Raw genomic sequence first — 20,390 nt, 5'->3', positions numbered from 1 at the left:
TCCACACCAAACCTTTTTCAAAAAAACAAACCACAGCATAAATGCTGTGAACAAACCGATATCATAAATGGAAAACTGTTGTAGAAAATGAAGTAGTAAGGCGATCAAAATCATGGCTATTTTCAAGAATGTTTCCTTCTGAAAAGGTACTCAAAGGTCTTAAGTGTCAAGGAATTAAAAGAAAACTTTCATTATTCTGATATTCTAAGATCTACAACAGGACCATTTCCTCCTAAGTTAGATGTATTACCTCAGGTGAGACTGGATTTAGTAATCAAAGTATATATTTATGAATAGTTTTACCTAGAAAGTGTTAAATATAAACTCACGCTTTTTTTTTTTAAAAACACAATCAAAGGGCTATACATCCAGGTAGCGCTTTTTATAAATAATCAGGACTACATTCTGAATTACATAAAAATAAACCTGAAAATAAATCTAAATTGCAAACTGAAATGATTAAGTCACCAAACAAGAAACCTCATTCAGAGTATCATTTTATTTTTTCATTTGTAATTTGCTTCCCTAAGAACAAAACAAATCTTATTTTCACACATTAGAACAGTTGTTAACATGAACATTGGAGCAAGAAGCTTTAGTCTCAGACTTTAACCTTGCCTTGCATTCCTCTTTTTTCTTTAAGCATTACTTTTCACTGATGTAAATTATTTTCTGAGCATTTTGACTTGACACTCAACATAGTCTTTCTCCTAAATGTGACTTTTGCTAACCAGCATTAATACATAACTTTATTCAACCAATCACTGATTTCCACATGTATTCAAAGTCTTCTTTTTAACACTTACGACAACATATTTGCTGATACTTTTAAAATTTCATTAAGCTTTGTTCAAATAAAAATGGAATCAAATTGAAATTTACAAAACTTAAAATTTTATTAAAGAAAACTCAGTGTGCTTGAATTATCAAACCAAGATTCATCAAAAATATTTTGTCATTAAAGAACTCCAGTCAGTTCGCATGATTCTAGGAACCAGACTCCACATGGGTTTTAGGCATGCAAAAGTGCAGAATGGTGCTTTTGGAAAGCCTGTCAAGCATTTATGGAGGTTAGATACTTGATGGCTGCTGGGATTTCAGTAGGAATTGCATATCCACTATTGGTTTTGTTTTCTTTTTTATTTTTTTCTCAGAGGTTTTTTGGGAAGTGTGGTGGTTGGATTTTTTTTGGTTTTGGTGTCTAATGTTCTGAATTAACTTCATCCATAGCTTTAGATTCTCTTTACAGATCTAACTTCATCCCCTTCAAATTGAATTAAGAGTTACTAGGTCCAATCTTTCAACACCTGTTTTTCAAATGGAAGCTCTCTACTTTTTCAACTTTCAGTTCCTAAATTTCAGGTGCATGAATCTAATTCGAACACCATCAAAAGTTCTCTGCTCCTGCAAATAAGACTAAAAACAAAAATTAAGGCAAAATATTTTCTCTGCAACAGAATCTGAAAACATATTTGATAATAGGTAAATAAATGTCAAGATTAGCTTCACTCTGAAGTCTACAAATACAGCACCATGATTTTGTTCTATTTATAAATCTGGCTTCCCTTTTGATTTTGCATTCATTTAGAAAACAGCACTCTCACTAAAAGGTGAGGAAGGCTCATGTATACAGTATTTAAAATTTTAACAGATTACAGCAAGTCTACACATAACACTGGCTGCCATGATTCCAAATTTAATTATCAAGAGGTTTATTTTTATAAAGGTATTCAAGTTCTAAGTGACTAAACCAGCACTTAATAACAGAATTTTTATCCATTGTACAGAGATGTATTTTCAAGTAAAAGAAAAAGAATCATATCCAGATATACTGAGAATGAAATAGATTTCTTTTAAGGCAGAAGTTCAGTTATATACCAGGTTAAAAGCCACCACCATATTAACTATAACTAACTCGTTCAGCATTTAAAAATTTGCATTCATAACTATTAGCTCCTGTGCTGGCTAGAACTCTGTCGATGTTCCAAGGAAGCCCAGCTGGAGATATGGTTATCCTTAGAGGCTAAAGCTATGCCAGAGTAAAGTCAACCTACTCACTACTTTTTCATTATTAAACAAACTGCGCTCACTTATGTTAGTAAGTTATATAAACTATTTAGAAAGAGGAAATATGAAATATTGACAATGACAAAACAGATTTTAAAAAGCTATCATCGAAAAAGTTAGAATACATATTCAGAGTAATTTCAATGCTTAAAAACAGATTCACATATGTTCATCCAGTTGAAGATTAGTGTATTAAAAAAAGTTAAGAAAATACTTTGTGTTTCAGTTCAGCTGCACTTGATTCAAGTACAGCTTGGGAGTTGGCTGATATAAATTAAACATGGTCACTGCCTCAGCAGTCAGAAGTACAGAAAAATGTACATGTTCACAGGATAAATAGAAGTCTCTTCTTTTGGAAAAAAAAAAAAAAAAGAAGCTATCTCACTCCAATACGGGAGGTCATCCACTCCAAGCCTTGGCATAATCTGAAAGATAAAAGATGTTATATTGGTACTAGTTCTATTCCAACATTTTTGAAGTATTTTCTACTTGTTTTTATGTTTAAAAACATCTACTTAAAACAAATAAAATCAGCTGGAATTGGGATTGAAACTTGAACAGAGCAAATAGTGTTTTAAACTAAGTCTACTTAGGCTTTAACCACAAGAAGATGGTCAAGCATGCTATTTCATCGGAGCTTGGCACTCCTTCAATTTTTTTTCCTTATAAATCTAAAAGACACTATTCTTAACATGCTTACTTATAAGTACATGGAACCAAATAAGTTTTTCTTTTTCTATAGGTTTCCCATTAAAGACTGCTTACGTAAAAGCTAGACCTTTACATATTAATACTAAAAGACAAAGGACAGGTACCCAGACTGAATTGGTTCACAAAAAGGCAGTGTATCAAGAATTCCAAAATCCCATTATAAAATTAAAAATATGTTTATATTCAACACCAAGATTGCATGGGACTGAATCTGCTTACTCACTCAATTTGCATCTCTATTTAAAAGTTTTCCATTTCAGAAGATAGGCTTTCCTTTGATGTAGTTAGTTACCTAGTTTATGCCACCTTTAAACTTTACCTTTGTAAAGTATATCATGACTTAGCTATCCAAGAGGGCTAGCTTCACACACACGGGGCTAATCTCCCTAGAATTCTGTCAGATCTTCCCAAGATCGCTCAGCTCAGCGATCTAACTCTGGGAACTTTTTTTATGAGTTGGTCTTACTACTGTCACAGTTTTAAGTATTCTAATTACTCATCTTTTTTAAATAAGAAAGAAGCAGCCTAGGATGGCCAATGTTTCTAGACCGAAGGTCATATTCGTTAATTTCTACCTTCCTCCAAATGCCAACTTATTTGAAGATCTAAGTATATAAACAAAATACTCAAAAGTGACTTTGGCAAAACTGGTAGGAGGAAAGCAGTTAACTCTTAGTATGAAACAATACAATCCAAAGACTCAATCAAAAAAACAGTTTGCTTTCACTAATACATCCCACCCTAAGGAAGTGAATGCTACCAATGATTCTACAAGACATCTCCATCACATTAGAAAATACTTCATGCTAGGAGTGAGGAAGAAGCTCTCGCTTCTCAAACACTCAGTTGGATTCACTATTTTTGATGTCACAAGGCCACATTATTGTAAAGGTTGTACAACACAGCTGAAAAAAACTAACTATTACACTATTACACATTAGAAGACTGCTTTAAGAATCAAGATGAAAAATTAGCAAACTTCAAACCATGTAAGCAAGACACTATCCAACTTGTTACAGGCATCCAAAAATGTTTTTTGATCTTTATAGACAAAGGATCTAAGGAGAGCTCAGCTTTCCACTTTAGTAATTGCTGGCATAAGTTATATACAAGTTTCAAAATTAGCTACATCAGCCAGATATAAATAAAAGGTTTAATATTGGTAACAATTTTGTTCTATTCCAGATCTATGTACCTTTTCATCAAAACTATGTTTGAATGCTTATGAAAAAACCCAACCAAGCAAAAAAAAAAAAAACCAAACCACCCCAACCCCCCCATCTTAGAAGCTTACAGCAGATGAGAATGTAAAGGAAGACGACAGTAGCTTATTTCTTTAACTACACAAAGACACACAGAATGAGAGGGTAGCACACAGAGAGTAAACAATTATGCCAACAGCTACATATTTGGGGGGGTGTGTGTGTGTGGGGAGTTGTGTTGTTTGGGTTTTGTTTTGATTTTTTTTTAACAATAATCTGAAAGACTTTCATACAAATTTGGAGTTTAAACTATGAAAAAAAAATCCACAAGGTTCAATACAGAAAAGGAAAAATTCAAACTGTCCCTCTGACTGCAAATACCAGAAAATATGTTCTTTCATGAAATCCACATTGGTGTCAATAGGCTTCTAAATCAGTATTCTCATTTACAATATATTACTGTACAAGCAGTAAGCATTTACCCTTCTCCTGTCAAAGCACAACAGGACTGAATGTGCCATGGGTGATCCTTTATGGAGCTAAGGGTGAGGTATGTAGATATTTCGGCAGCTGTCATGCAACCTTTCATGTCCTGCTTGTTTGCAAAGATGAGAACTGCAGCCTTCCGTAAATCCTAGAAGTAATTTAGAGTATTCATAATAGTTATTATAAAAAACTAAAAGGCTATTGCGTTAACTGAAGTTCTTAAAAGAACTGTATTTAAGCTAATCTACAATTACACAGCAGCATGGAGTTTTAACAGACTTACCACATTAAAAATTAATTACATTAAGACTGAAGAAACCAATTTATTCAGAAGTGTTCTCCACCACAGAGAATCAAACTATGATGTATATAACTATCCTTTTGGTGTTGACCACATGTTCATATATTAACTAATGAAAGTCTTGTCAAAATATATTTCATAAAGCTCCAAACCATCCATCCAGCAGAATTATTACTGGATAAACATTCCAAAATCTACATTAGATACTACTCAAATGGAAAAGCCTGCTAGATATCATTCTCTTGAAATTACTTTCAACTTCATTAAACAAGTTCTGTAGCGATTAAAGCAGTAACAATTTAAGAAAGCTATCTAAATTCTTGTAAGTTTTATCCTATTGTTCCAAAAAGGGAGCTCTAATAAAGCTGCAGCAGCTTTAGTAAAAATAGAAACTAATAAAAACTTGTTTTGTTTCTGTATGGAAATTAGGATTTTACACAGCAATGAGACAAGAACTGGGATGTATGGTTTTAGTTGTGCACAGGGTAAACAAATGCAACACTCAGGAAGCTGACGGTTGTAACTGAGTGTTCAACACATTTAAATGTATATTAAATTTTGAGACTATTTCTCTATCGAGAGAAAACCCCAAACCTTTATGTTCCAATGTTGAAAATTCACTCCTACTGGACTACTGTCCAGTTTAGGCCTACCAACTGTTTTCAAGAGAGGGTAGATGACAATTTCGTAAGAGTTTATAACACTGGAAACTAATAAATTACATGGGAAAATTTCACCACAAAAAGTCATCTTTCCACCTTTTTGGTAGTGTATTTGCTCCTTACTACCAGTCCGAAACGACTTTAATATTAACTATAAAGTAAAAGCCTCACTCATTTGAAACAATGCAAATCTCTCAGAGAAATGAACTTCACAGAATTACTTGCATTGTACTAAATCCTTTTCCTTCAAAAACAAAGGGAGGTATTCAGATTTAAAACAACCTTAATTTAGTTTGAGAGTGATCACAGAAGGTTTTAATGTACTTTAGCTAATCCATTGTAGATGTTGATTTAGGATGTTTGAGGGAGTTGACCCAATGTTGAACAGTCCTCAATGCAACATATAATAATAAAATTACAAACAAAATTCAGAAGGAAACTGAACTGAAACTAATTTATCCATAGTATTAGATATGCTCCTTAATTTTAAGGAACCAGATTAAAACAAACAAGAATGAGAAACAGAATTGCCTACTTTCTAAAAAAGTATATAAAAATAAAAATAATTTTAAAAAGTTTCTTGAAATTTTAACCATTTAACTGAAAGAAGAGAGAGAGTGGTGGAGAACAATAATACCCAGTTACATTAATATGAAGTTTAAGATATTTTACAAGTTCAACATTTGCTAAGTAAAGAGTGATTTGATTACAATCAAGCAAGCCCTATTAGAAGATTGCTTAATAACAACTTTCAGGTTTATTTATAGTTTACATGGTTTTAAAATGCGACAAATATGCATGCACATTTAGGCTCAGAAATTTTTTTGTGACAATGTAATTTCTGCTAACATAGGAAGCATGTAATGTTATTTGACTGTTCACAACAAAAGAAAACTATTATCCCAACTCCCCACCATACCTCATGAGCCAGCATTCTATAAAGTTCTTCTTTTGTAATAGAAAGTCGCTCTCTATCAATGCTGTCAACAACAAGAATGATGAACTAGGGGAAAAAAAAATAGTACAGTATGTAAGTACAAAGTATAAATTACAAAAAGCACTTTTTCAAGAGACCACTACCACAAGTCTTCCTATATAAGAGAGACATAGACTTTCAGAGCACGCTAGAAAACAGAACAAGAGGTTTATTGTTACAGTCTTTTGCTAGAGCCCTAGTAATCATACATGAAGATTACAGTTAAAAACAAAAAAAGATTGTGCTTGTACATTTCAGCACTGCTATTAAGATCTACTTTTGTGTACTATGGTTAAATCTCCTTGGTGGATTTTCAGGCCCTACATCATAAGCAAAATAGTGATGTAGATACCAGAAGCACCTATAGATAGTGGATTACATTTAAAACATGAATGACAAACTTGCTACACAGTTATCAGTAAAAACAGCTATCGCTGTCCACCACTACTTGCATACTCAGAAAACCATAAAACTGAAATTGAAATTTCCTATTTTGAAAGAAGTATTTTTAGCAATTCAGCATCATCTTATTCACAAGGCTTAAGAAACGTTATTTCAAAGTAGTACATCAGATCCCAGAAAGCTATGTACCTGTAGGACTTAGCATTACGTTGTTGCACAACATATTGACCTTTGTAATGCAAAGGGCCTGTGCAGTTGGCCTCTCACTTACAACTTTGCACCCTTCCACCTAGGCACTTGGAGACGGCTATAGCAGTGATTTTACCCGTACTGTTCCTGCCAGACACATTATTCTCACGGCCATGCACTTGGGAATCCTGAGGCACTGCTATGTCTGGTACATCAGGTTTCCCATGGGAAGTGATTGTCACTGGTATGAAAATTACTCTCTTCTACCCCACGCTTTCTGCTCCTTGTTTTGCATCTTCTATTTTATAGCCTTACACTAGAGGGTAAAAAGACATGGCACTATGTAGTAGGTAATACTCAAGTAAATGCTTGTAAGCATTCCACAATACTACGCGTACACAAACCATAACAACTGATCAGTGTTCAACACTTGACCTGCCCAGAGTGTGCTCCAAGGAGCACTAGCAGCATCATAGGTGGGAACAACCAGTAGGGAGATCAAGCACACTCTGATGAAAATTATACAGATGCTATTAAAAAAAAAAACAAACAAAAAACCAAAAACCAAAAAAACCCCAACAAACTACTACGGAGAACACATGCTACACTGGATAGGAAACCAAGGAGATGACATTCACCTGAGAGACTCCACCACTTCTCTGCCCAGATGGGAATACTTTTCCATCTCTCTTCTCTTTTACTGTAACTCTTTTTGTTTGCCCTCACTCCCAACAACTTAACCATGAGAGCTCCCTCCCCTTTCTTCTCCCCTCAAATCTTGTGTCTGTAAGCCTGTCTCAACATCCTTTCTGTAAGAATACGATCTGCCTCTTAAAACAGAATTGCAGAATTAGCCATATTAAGTTGAAACTAATGAGGACAGGTATGCACCAAAAAGCTTATTTGTGGGATTTTTACATTACTCCAAAGATTTTGTGTAGATTGCTTCAATTTACAGATAAGGAAAGAGAGAAAAGAGAGATAGTAATAAAAAAGGATTAGAAGTCACTGCTATAATCCTCCAACATATGCTCTAAATCTCTTCGCCTTATAAAATTAAGGGGATTCATTACCCATTGAAAATGACCACAAAGTATGAAAAACTAAGTCAATTTAATGCTGCTGTGACTTTGAGTTGACTAGCAGATGAGGAGGAACAGTAAAGGAATTATTCATATCGGGGAGGCTAGGATTAGCACACTAAACAGACCCCTTTTCTTCCTCAACTGTTTCCAGCAGTCAAAGCTTCTAAGTAAAGGGAAAGTTCTTCTTTCCAAGTGCTAAAAAGCACTGGATTTTAAACACTTACTAGCCAGAATACGATGAAGAACATCCCAAAAGGATCAAAAAAAGGACTTATACATGTATCTCCCCAAATACCAAAATTAAAGATTCTCAATGGACAAATGTCAAGAACGTATTATTATTGCACCAAATAATGCTGGCAGAAGTCTCCTCACTTTCATGTGTATATGTCTTAGATGTAGCCATACTTTTCTAGATTAAATTAAAAATATGTTTAAAATACTAGAGATGAAGGTTCAGATGTCATCTCCAGGCTTTCAGTAGATATAAAGTTTCTGAACAACTGGGGTGGATCCCTCTAATCTCCCCTCTCTCAAAGCAGGGCATAGGGCAGAAAACCTCATTTTACAGGAGAATGGAATGCTTATATAATGAGTAATATCTACAAGAGATCTCTACTTTTAGTAGAAGCGGTAAGAAATGAAGTCTAAAATCTTTTACATCAATGCAGAAGTCTCAAAGTGAGGCTACAGAGATTTTATGTGCACGTTGCATTGATAACCTTTTGGCATCAAAAAGACTGGCATAAAAACCAAACCCTCAAAAGACAACTGTTGCTGAGTTCTACTCCAACCTTTCCAGTGATGGCAGCTTTACCAGTTACCTCATGAGTACTGCACAGCTAGACTTTCCTTTATCCGCTGGATAAAAGCCACAAGCTGATGAGCTTTTTTAAATATTGCTGCCTAGAGAAAGTTTAATTCCTTACCCTTAATTGTCGTTACCTCAGAAACATTTCAAACTAGATGTACAGAAGTTAGGTTAACCACTGCAAATCCTCACCAAATTTGCAAAGTACATAGCAAAATTTTCTTTTTAATCTACTTGAAAAAAACATGCAAAAAACCCATTTGATCTGAAATGTATTTTGATATCATTTGATTGTCTAGGAAAAAAGTCTAACTTCACAGTTTATACCACAGATCAAACAACACTACTGTAAAGTATACAGGAAAAATATTTCAAATATTACCAGAAAATTGGCTGCATACCAGAGGCATGTTACACTTTTTGGGTTTGTTCTTCCTCAAAAAGATTTAAAAACAATACAGCTGCAATCTTTATAAAAATCTACCAATATACCTAATAATTAAATAGAATTTCAAACAAACATTTAATTTGCAGATTTCAAAGCAGCTTCTGATACCTCTGTGTTTGAATAATAGGTATTCCACGATGACCGTAATGATTCTTGTCCTCCAATATCCCACATTAAGAAATGAGTGTTTTTCACCACTATTTCTTCTACATTGCTTCCTATGGTTGGAGAAGTATGAACCACTTCATTCATTAAGCTAAAGGAAAAAATATCACACCATAAAGACCAGTCAGTAAAACCCACAAGGCTCATCACAGCTCAATTACAACAAATTTGTTGTTGAAAACGTAACTCTGATAAAAAAAGATTAAAAAACTAGGCATAGTTTAAAAAACTATACATTTGAATTTTTATAGAAATAAAGCAAATATTCAAGAGCAGTTCTTTAGTGAAAAGATTAGTTCAATCTGAATTTGGACTAAAAACTGTGGCTGACCAAGTTCTAGTGTGCTTTTGTAGCAGAGGCTGTAGACATGCTTAAAGACATCAGTAATGAAAAATAAGCACCATAAAAGGCTTATAACAAATGGATAAGTATCTGCATTTTAAGAGGCTTCTCTTTTTAAAGGATGCTCTTCAACAGATACTTAAAATGCACTTGTTTCAAAGTAGAAGCTGCTATTCTAAAGATCCCAAATAAGGGGAACACTAAACTGTGCAAAATATAAATCAGAATATAATTTTATCAGAGCACTCAACTTAGTAACTCAATATTAAAACAAATTCCTAACCACTGTTTGTTTACATAGCTGCAACTTTCTCAGTTCTACCTTTAAGCTTTGTCAAAAGTGCTTAGGAAAAAGGTTTTTGGAAAACATCCTCTCCTGCCTTCGTATCCAAATATATGCATAGTAATTTGGCTACACCCTTCTCCTTTTCCACAGTTACAACAGTAATTATGTTCCTGACAATATTCTTGAATTTATCATAGATATTCTTGTAATGCTGGTAAGATTTGGGTGCAATGATGTTATTGAAAATGCTTCAGGTAGGACCTAGGCAAGATGAAATACTATTTTGAGGAATCCTCCATCACAAATTTTAGACACTGGAATCAGGAAACATTTGGAAACATTTATGGATTTTTGCACAGTGGCTAGAATTTCCAGTAATTTAGAAATCACTTTCTTCTCTGCAGTTCTTGGCAACAGGATTATTTCTATGCTTACAAATAAAGATAGGCTTTGATGGGAAAAGAATTTGCAGTTCGCTTTGTGCTTGTATGTACAATTTTGTTATTTAATTTACAGTTCACTTTTAAAACACTGCAGTTCCTTCACTTGTCCTTTAAATATTTACTCTGTTTAGAACAACTAATACTATTTATGTACAAACTGTGATCTAGAACCCTAGAGATTCCACCAGGTTGCAAAGCTGAATTTTCAATGATTGAACAGTGACAAATACTTAAATGTAAACAGAAGCACAAAATAGTTCATATACTTACAATTGGTAAAGAATAGTAGTCTTTCCAGCATTATCAAGTCCCACTATGATTACTTTGTGCTCTGCATATACACAAAAAAGACAAGAATAAATTAGTGGAAACAGCAATAATTATAATTCTGGTTAATCGCTTTTCCCTACTGAAGAAAGCATCTGCTTGTTTGTCTTATTTCAATAGCTTACACAGACTACTTGTGACTTCAGGACAGAAAAAAAAAAAATCCACAAAGCCTCATTTTCTCTTGAGGCTACAGTTTTAGGAAAAGTCAGTACTGGAAGTCTTCATATAGGAATGGTTACTAATATGATTACTTCATTAAAAAAATCTAGTTTTAGAAAGAAAAGTACAATGAAAAAATATAACTCATAGCAGTGTATCCTCTTAAGAACATCACCAAACATCCAAAGACTGCACAAAAAATTAGCCTAACATTCAAGGCTCAATAACAACCACTTATTAAGGGACCACCATCATTTGCACAATAAAAACTAAGAGGAAGCTGTATTTTGAATAGATCACAAATTCCAACATTGCAATTTCTGAACTGAAGTCACAGAATGACAGAATGGTCAAGGTTGGAAGACACTTCTGGAGGTTCCAACGTCCTGCTCAAGCAGGGCCACCTAGAGCCAGTGGCCCAGGACCATGTCCAGATGGCTTTTGAGTATCTGCAAGGATGGAGACACCACAACCTCCCTGGGCAGCCTGTGCCAGTGTTCAGTCACCCTTACAGTGAAAAAGTGTTTCCTGATGTTCAGAGGGAACCTCCTGTGTTTCAGTTTGTGCCCACTGCCTCTGGACCAGTCACTGGGCACAACTGAGACGAGCCTGGCTCTGTTCTCTTTGCACCCTCCCTTCAGGTATTTATATACATTAACAAGATCCCCTCTGAGCCTTGTCTTCTGCAGACTGAACAGTCCCAGTTCTCCCAGCCTTTTCTCATACGTGAGATGCTCCAGTCCCTTAATCAACCTTGTGACCCACCGCTGGACTCTCTCCAGTATGTCCATGTCTCTCTTGTACTGAGGAGCCTGGAACTGGACACAGTACTCCAGGTGAGGCCTCACCAGTGCTGAGCAGAAGGGAAAGATCAACTCCCTCAATCTGCTGGAAAGCCCAGCTTATAGAATATAGTGATCTTCCAAATGCTGCAATGTTATTTTTCCAGGCACAGGGGAGGCAAAACCAAAACCAAACAAAACCAACAAAAAACCCCCAGAATTTATATGCTTCTCTGTAGTTAATCCTTCATAGAATTTCAAATACAGCGGCACAGCCAATTAGAATGGTGGTTCTTTTGATACATGTGTGAAGTTAGAAGATACTGATCCGCTTACTGACAAAAAAGCAAATCACTTGAGAGCAAAGAATTTACAAACAGGCACTAGAAGTAAAATTTGCATAAAAAGTCTGTGAACACGCTCACTTTTGGAGGGGTAATATTTAAAATTCTAGGGCACCTATTCCAAAGCAAAACGTGGTTCACAGCAAAGAATTCCTCTAAAATATCACATTCGATCTACAAGACTTATAACAAATTACTAAAAGGTGACAAGATCTATCACAAACACCAAACTGGTGTTTTTCTGGCTGCAAGTGGGTGGTCTAAGGATGAATTAAAGTGGTTTGTTTTTTGGTTTGTTTGTTTGTTTTTGTTTTTTACATCTATTTATATATAAATAACCTAGGTCTTTTCATACAGAAAGTGATTTTAATAAAACAATCTCTTGCTTGGGACTTTTAGAAGTTTTGCTATGTAATACAGCCCTAACAAATGTTGAAATGTATTTCCTTGTATCAGTTCCCCTACTACTGCATCCTGCCAACACATTCAAAGGAAAGAACTTTTCCTGGCCTTAAATCCAGTAATACTTTTAGCCCCATAAAAACCAGCATCAGTAATTAATAACCTTTCCCAATACATAAATGGTACAAAATCCTCTCTGCTTTCAACTCTAATAAACCACGCCACATAGCTAGACTGTCCATCTCTTCTTTAAATTCAGTTAAGTTTAAAGGGCTTTCAAAGTTCAAACACAGAAATACCCTTCTGTTGTTTTCAAAACAGCCATGTTGTCAACTATTGTCTGGAAGAAGATGACTCTACTTTTGCAACATTCTGTTTGAGTTATTTTCAAGGAGGAAAAGAAAAGGAATTCCAGTCAGGCATTACATTGCTCTTTCTCACCTTCACATCAGAATACAGAGTCTTACTTAGCAATGAATGAGAAAAGCATTGGATGAAACAATATCACGCTACTTAATTAAAAAAAAAAAAATCCCCATTGAAATGACTGTTTTTGAAAGCCACTGAAGCGTGAATGGTTCAACACTAATTGCGAAAAAAAGGCACAGCTTATCTGCGTTACTCTGTAATCAAATGGTATTTTATACAGTAACTGAATAAGCACAAATAAGAAACAGTCACACAAGTGTTAATTAACTTTGATTTGAGGATGAAAATAATAAGATGAAAGCATCGGTATCTCATACAAACAGCAGTTTCCACCTTTTATTAATGGCAGTTGATTTCAGATCTGTCATCTATGGCAATGGAAAACTTCTTCGCTTACAAACATATTCTAAAGTTGAATTTTTGTCTAGTTTGCTTAGGTTACAGAATTTTTACTTGTATATGTGCATTAGAGGAAAGACATGTGAACTTAAAAACTGCCAGACTAAGACAGAACAAAACTTTAGCAAGACGAGTACTTGTTTACAAGAGCAACTAGTAGAAGATAGACGCTACATTCAAGAAAAAGGACAATTATGGAGTAAACCATAGGCAGTGATTTACGCTCATATTTATATTCTGTACTTACAGACTAACCCAAGTTTCTCCCTTTCACTGGCTGGTATTCAAACTCAGTTTGGGTTGTATTCATGAATATCTTCCTGGTCCACCATGTTCTTGGCAAAGGAAGAAGAAAATCCATAACAGAGTTGCCAGAGCAGAAGAGCAGAGTCTTTTTAGATCAGGTAGAAAGAGGGGACAAAAATAAGTAGAAAAAGTAGGCATATGCAGGGGAAAAACAGACAGTGTTAGACTACTGTTTAAAAGAATCCAAAGAATTCTGTTATAACAACCTTTCCTGACAGACTGTTTAAAAAAAAATAAAAAAAAAATATACATAGTATTGTTAAAAAAAAAATCTCTGGCAGTCTAGTATTACAAAACAATAGGACAGTGAAGATAATCTTCTTGCAGATGTTAGAAGAAAGACATAATATGCTCTTTTCTTCATTTACTTCCTCTGTGGTAAAAGGACTCAAAACTGATGATTCAATTCTCACAACTTTGCCCTTTCCTCTTTCTAATTTGCAAAAATTAAAAATAAAAATATCTCTAAATACTTTAATGATGAGCAAGGCTCTTCCAACATATTTCAAAGAAGAAATGAATATTGGAAAGGGTACCGATAGTTTTCAGGCCATGAAAAAAAACCCACATGTAGTTCCGAAGAACAACAATCTTGGAGGCTTCAAGGCTGAAGACAGAATGGAGACAGAAGTTTGCTAAAGAGGAGGCAGGAGGAATAGCATTTTACTAAAGTTCAAAAATGTTTCAATACAAGGATTCATTCTGCACACTCAAAGCTGCCTTAGAGTCTTATTTTAAACACAAAAGAACTGCTTAAATACATCTTGTATTTCCAAACTTGATTACAAGAAAGCAGCCTTTAGTAGTCACTGGAACTAAAATCCATTTGGTTTTCCAGGTAATGGTCTCTGCTAACGTGACTGTACGGTCTGGGAACCATCAGCAAGCCTAAGTGAAGTAAACTGTTGAGTTACAGAAGTTCAACCACCTTGACTTAGAGCTTACCATTATTTTTCAGCAGTTTAACACCTATAGCATTTATTCAGAGCAACCTGGAAAACTTTGAATGACTATAATTAAAAAAATTAAAATACACATATATGAACTTCTTAAAGAACTCTATCAGCCACACACACACAAAGGAATAAGGTATTGGCAATTGTCAGAGTTGCCTGTATAAGGGTTGCCACATTTGCTTCTGTTTTTCCCTTATAGTGTCATTAAGAGCAATCTTAACAGCACTGATGGAACGGTAAGTCAAGCAAGTTTTATTCAGGTTTGTGTTAACACAGGCAAAAAGGTAGCTGCTCCACCACTTATTCGTATTACTACATGTTGCTTAGAAGATTGTGCCGTTTGAGTACTGAATCATAGCATAAGCCGGTCATTGTTGAAGTCTGATTTTTTTAAAACATACTTTTAAAAGTAAGCTATTTTCAAAAGAAATCTAAGTTCAATCTGAACTTATGACACTTTATAACTAGACTTTAAATGGCTGCAGGGCACGATATTTTAAATGAAAACAATAATCAGACAATGTGTTTTGTCAATTTCAAAAATAAGGAAAAAGAATCAGGAAGCCATCAGTAAGTCACCTAGAAAAAAGACAAAAGTCTATTTTTAAGCCAATTGTTTCTCTTATAAGTAAAGTATCTCTATTTCATTGCATTATTCAATTACTATTTGATTAAGAGACAATACGTATTGAGAGCTGAAAGACATCAAAATGTTTATTGTCCTCCCTCCTTCAGGCTTTAACCTCTGCACTGAAAAGGCACAGAGACTATAAAACAAGAAGATTAAATATGGCTCTGGAACAGTTTTGTCCACTACCACCACCACCACACAAACAGTCACTGTTTAAAGACTACTGCCAAACTCAAACTGGAAAGGAATCCTTCCGAGCATATCCACAGAACTAAACAGATATTCCCTGACGGACTGTGCTCAGGGCAGAGACGGTTAGCATTCCTCTCTTTCATTAGTCATTGACTCACAGGTCAGCCCAGGCATCACCCAGTTTCCTTAAATTTCTCTGCACTGCAGCTTTTCCTGTTCCATAATCCCACATACCAGATTTGGGGAGTAGATGGTGCGCTGCAATGGAAAAGCAAGCGCATTCTGCCAGGGGAGCAGGAAAAAGAGCTAAAGGCTTTCCCCTTCTAAAAGTTCCCATCACAGGTCAAAGCCATACAATACTATTTTAACCATTACATTTTTCACCATGAGCCAGTCCGAGTTTGCCAAAATGGGCTAGCCATAATCAAAATGGGCTGAACCAACTTGAACAATTTCTACTGCATGTACAGTGAGCTGAAACAGAACAACACACAGATTCAACTCCCTGGTAGGAACACACAGATGCTACCCAAGTCATAGTGCTAAAACAGTTGAATACAAATAGAAAGAAATGATGCTGGAAGAGGTCGACAGATAACATTAGTCAACAGAAACTTATTGCTGAATGTCTTTAGAAACAGATTAGGTTGAGCCTCTCGACCTTCCTTCCACTACCTCATCCTTACCATTGGAAAGGATGGTAAGAGAATCAAATTGCAAATTAGTAATGATGATGTGTAAATTAACAAAATGACATTCAGTGCTTTAGTAGGATCTGAGGTACCTTTATTACAAGGTTTTCCTGCAAGGCAGAAGTCACTCTGAATGAACTCAATTTTCTGTACATCGTGCATTTACTTTAACTGCACTGAATCCTGAAGCACAAAAATGCATGGGGCTTATTTTAAGATGTTAGTTATCTTAAGACGTGCATTTTTCAGAAAGCTACCAACATATTTTATTCCTATAAGTTAACAGTATTAGCTCACCAGTAGATACTTCTTTAATGTTGTCCAGACCTTATTGAGCAAATACCTTTCAGATTTGGCATTATCAGCTCAGCTGTTATTCACATTTAAGTAAAGCAAAACTGCAGTGCATAATTAATACTCAAGTCAAATGCCAATGATTCCTGTTCTGTATCTTCTAGCACTTAGGCACACCTCCTCCCCCATGCTCTACTTGATGGAAGACAGATGGCACCTTCTAAATCTTTGCTTTGTTTAACCTTTCATTTTGCCAGTATCAAGTGCTTCAGACTATCAGCACAACCCACACTAGCCACAGTGAACTGATGATACGCTCCACACACATCACATCCTTGGAATATTCCCTCTATATAGTCAAAATCGTTGCGTAAGCTACTGTTCTAGTCTGCTCAACAAGCAGTTTCATGGGACAGCCTGTGAATTCTATATAGAATATATCAATAGATTTGATATAACTAGAAAAGCAACCAAAACCAACTCAATAATTACTACCCTTTGTTATTAATAATAATATTATTTAGAGGAAGACAGTCATGTAATTAGAGAATAATTTTCTACTAGATGGGTCAAAAATTTATGTTTGAAGAGAATTTTCTAGGGTGGAATTTCAATTTTGGCCATAAAAAGAAACTCCCTTCTCTACGGTCACCACAAGAAGAGGGGGCAAAAAAACCCCAACAAACCAAACCAAAAAGAACCCCAGCAACAAAACAAGGTCAGAACACACCCCAGAAGCCTCTCATTGGGATAAAAGCCAAATGGTAAGTATTTCTCAGTACTGCCTCATTTATCTTAACTGTGATACTAATTTCATTAACATTTTAAATGTACAAAGAAAAACTTTCCTTTAGGAATTAATATACAGTAACAAAGACGTGTTTTCCACTAATGAAATGGAATCAACATAATCTAATGTTGTCATGTACTAACAAAAAAAAAAAGAAACCAAAACAACAAAACTGCACCTCTTGCTTCCTTCCTGAAGATAAATATTGACATCATAAGGTACCACACAGACCAACACTAAAAGCCACCAGAAGTTATCTCCTGATCGGTTCTCTGCTTATAGATGTCTCTTCAGAGCCCTTCACGGAAGGAAAGGAGTCACAGATTGCAGTATTTGATGAAAACCGAGACAGTACTTAACAGTTTTCTAGAGAATAGGGGGAACCTTGAATCCTACCAAATGGGTTTTCCAGTTCAGACAAATAAGAATCTTCAAATCAACAACAACAAATTCAGAAGACTCTCTTACAAGACTTCAGAAACGATGCGGTGGGACAGTGCATGCAGGGGAAAGATAAATGGTCTGGATCTCCCTCCCACTCCCATCCCATGAAAAGTCAGTTTGATACATAGATGTTAATATGTACACACGCTGAGACTTTGCTCTGGTATTTACAGAATTAGAATGGGTTATGTGCACTGACAGTGACAAGACTATTAAAGGGACACCAGGTGTACCTGCCTCCCAAAACTTGCAAAATTGTATTGGCAACAAAGTGTTGCACAAAAAAGCTTAATTATATTTTTAGTAACTTTGAAGTGAGAATGAAGCATGCATTTGGAAATCTGATGAGAGAACAATAATATTAACATCACTTTGCCTGCTCCAAACTCAGGGCCTCAAGGAAAAACAATACCAACAATAAATTCCTTGACTATTTTGTTTTCTAACCAAAGAAGGCTAGCTAAACAAGATTCATTAAAATAAATAAGTTAATAGATAAAACATTATTTTCTATTTTTATGGTAAGTGTCTGAGCTAAAGGTGGTGGCAGCCACAAGTTTTGGACTCTGGATTAGAGCACGAGCCATTAGTGTGGAGCTGGGCACACTAGGTAGGAGAGAACGGAAAGCTATCCCCTTACAACCTTTTTATTCTTGGCTTGAGAAGTGGTTTTCTTGGGTCACTAACTGTATTTACCTAGCATCTTTGCCAGAACACTAACAGATCTTTACCTCAAAGGCCTCAACACAAGTTTGGTGATTTGTTTTTCTTGATACTAAAGATAAAAACAGCATGATTTTAATAGCAGACTCCGAGTTAAAAACAGAAGGTCTGCAAAGACAAACACGACCTTCATCGTCCATCAAAGCTTCAGCCGCCACAACAGTGAAAAAACATGTCTGAGAGGCAGCAGCATTCACCGCTACGCGAACTCGGGAGCACACCCCTTGAAGGGCTGCCCAGGATAAACGAAGTGTTTAGAGCAGTCGGGGAGGAAGGGGGAGAGGAGGGGACCACCTCAGTAAGAGAAACAAAGCGACTCCGAGCGTGAGGCGCCGCCGAACCAGCGCTCAAGGCGCTGCACAAAGAAAAGCCCAACTTTTGCCTGGGAAGGCCCTCAGGGGAAGCCCGGCGACCAGAGCAGGCCCCCAACCTCCCACGGCTGCCCGCGGCCCCCTCAGCCCCGCGGGCTCCGCTGGCGCCCGCCCGCCCGCCACCGGCGCGCCGCCCGCCGCACCTCCCCGCAGCCGGCTCGGGCCCCCGCGCCCACCTTGGTTACCGAAGAGACTCCACAGCTTGGCGAATATCAGGCCCATGCCTGGCCTCGGCTTCCCGCCGAGCCCCCAGGGCACCCAGAGCTCAGCCAGGCGGCGGCGGCGGCTCCCTTCGGGCGGACGCAGCCCGCAGCAGCCCCGGGGCAGCGGCCGGCAGCGGGGCGGGCATACGGCGTTGCCCCGCCCCCGGCCAACGGCCGCACGGCGCGAGGGGCCACCTAACGCGTACACGGCTGTCGCGCCGCGTCACTCCGTGCGTCATCACGTACGTCTACGGCGGCTGGCCTCCGCGGGAGCGGAAACGCTGTCTGTGGGCGGCGGCCAGGGTTCGGGGCAGCGTCTCTCCGGGGCGAGCTGCGAGGAGAGGCCAGGCTTTTCCCCAGGGTCGGTGGAGAGCCGAGGGGTCTGGGGTCTAGCGCGGCCGGGGAAGAGGGAGCCGCCCCGCAGAAGCAGCCCCGCCGCGGTGGTCGGCCCCGGGGTGGGAGTGCTGCCGGCGCCCGTCACCGTGTCAGTCAGCCGGGCGGTGCTGTGGCTGGTTCGCGGCCTTCGTTACGGCTGGGAAGGGCTCGTGGTTTTCAAGGCACACAGTTTTTCCTGTATAGTAAAGCATTTTAAAACAGCAGGCTCGTTTTCAGCGCTGTACTATAGGTTCTTGCATATTGAACTCCTGCGTGGGTACCCCAGTTTTCTCACTCGGCAGCACCTCGTGGAGGGTCAATAGCAGAGCACGAACCCTGTGCCGCCTTAGAGAAGGAATCCGCAGACAATTACGTGCAGGAGGAGTAGAAATACAAAACCTATTATTTTAATGCACTGAGCAGCATTTAAGCTTGCTCATGCCGGGAAAAAAAAAAAAAAAAAACAAACCGCGCAGCCAGCAACGTTTTGTCACACGAGTTTCTTTACATACTGGGGTTGGGTGTTGAACTTGCGGCCTGAGCTACCGCAGCGCCGCCGACTCATCGCTGCCCAGTAACCCAGGGACACGCTGCTCCATCGCAGGCAGCCGCCAGCAGCCATGCGGGAGACTGTTCCGAGACATAGACCTCGAAACCCTAGGGAGGGAGAAGGACATCACAACGGCCCACGCTGCGGCAAGGCGGGCTCTGCTCGCCGGGGAAACTCCTGCGGCCGCCCGTAAGCGGCGACAGGGCTGGTAAGGGCGCTGCTTACCCCGGCCAGGGCTCGGGCCAGCCCTGCTGCCGCCTTTCCCGTGCCCTGAGAGGGGGGACCTCCCGCCGGGGCCGGGCGGCCAGGTCGCCGCCCCGCGGCAGAGGGCTACAGCCGGCGGGACGCAGCCGCCTCCCAGCACGCCGCAGCGTGTCTGGCTCCCATAGTAACAGCCGGGACGGCACCGCCCTGTCGGCCTCCCACCAATCCCCGGCGGCC

The 20,390-nt window shown here is 38.0% G+C and overlaps 1 protein-coding gene across 4 annotated transcripts; it reads right to left on the bottom strand.

The window, feature by feature from the left end:
- Positions 1-871: 871 nt before the first annotated feature.
- On the bottom strand, positions 872-20,331 carry ARL5B (ARF like GTPase 5B). 4 transcript variants are annotated; one of them, XM_087776421.1, is made up of 8 exons: positions 20,175-20,331; positions 19,912-20,056; positions 18,998-19,595; positions 10,848-10,908; positions 9,449-9,596; positions 6,349-6,432; positions 4,463-4,614; positions 872-2,492 (listed from the first exon to the last, which is right to left on the bottom strand). In XM_087776421.1, exons 3-8 carry the CDS (start codon positions 19,041-19,043, stop codon positions 2,444-2,446), a joined length of 540 nt encoding a protein of 179 aa, XP_087632547.1. In that variant the 5' UTR covers positions 19,044-19,595; positions 19,912-20,056; positions 20,175-20,331; the 3' UTR covers positions 872-2,443. The 4 variants fall into 4 exon arrangements, with proteins under 4 accessions (XP_087632547.1, XP_087632554.1, XP_087632539.1 ...); XM_087776428.1 differs by adding an exon at positions 13,670-13,813 and having other exon boundaries at positions 18,998-20,056; positions 20,175-20,330; XM_087776413.1 differs by having other exon boundaries at positions 18,998-20,056.
- Between the last annotated feature and the right edge of the window lie 59 nt (positions 20,332-20,390).

The sequence above is a fragment of the Nipponia nippon genome, unplaced genomic scaffold (assembly GCF_047370975.1).
Source record: "Nipponia nippon isolate SJK-2023a ecotype South Korea unplaced genomic scaffold, ASM4737097v1 scaffold_1, whole genome shotgun sequence".
Taxonomy (NCBI): domain Eukaryota; kingdom Metazoa; phylum Chordata; class Aves; order Pelecaniformes; family Threskiornithidae; genus Nipponia; species Nipponia nippon.
Note: the sequence above shows the minus strand (reverse complement) of the source record. Positions and strands in the feature narration are given on the sequence as shown.

Bases quoted from the DNA above. Each gene is read 5' to 3' on its own strand.
- ARL5B (XM_087776413.1), bottom strand. From the start codon at position 19,043: ATGGGCCTGATATTCGCCAAGCTGTGGAGTCTCTTCGGTAACCAAG. The intron at 10,909-18,997 runs GTGGGCGCGGGG...GTGTATATGCAG, and splicing joins GAGTCTCTTCGGTAACCAAG to AGCACAAAGTAATCATAGTG. The intron at 2,493-4,462 runs GTAAATGCTTAC...TTTATCTTTCAG, and splicing joins TGTGCTTTGACAGGAGAAGG to ATTATGCCAAGGCTTGGAGT.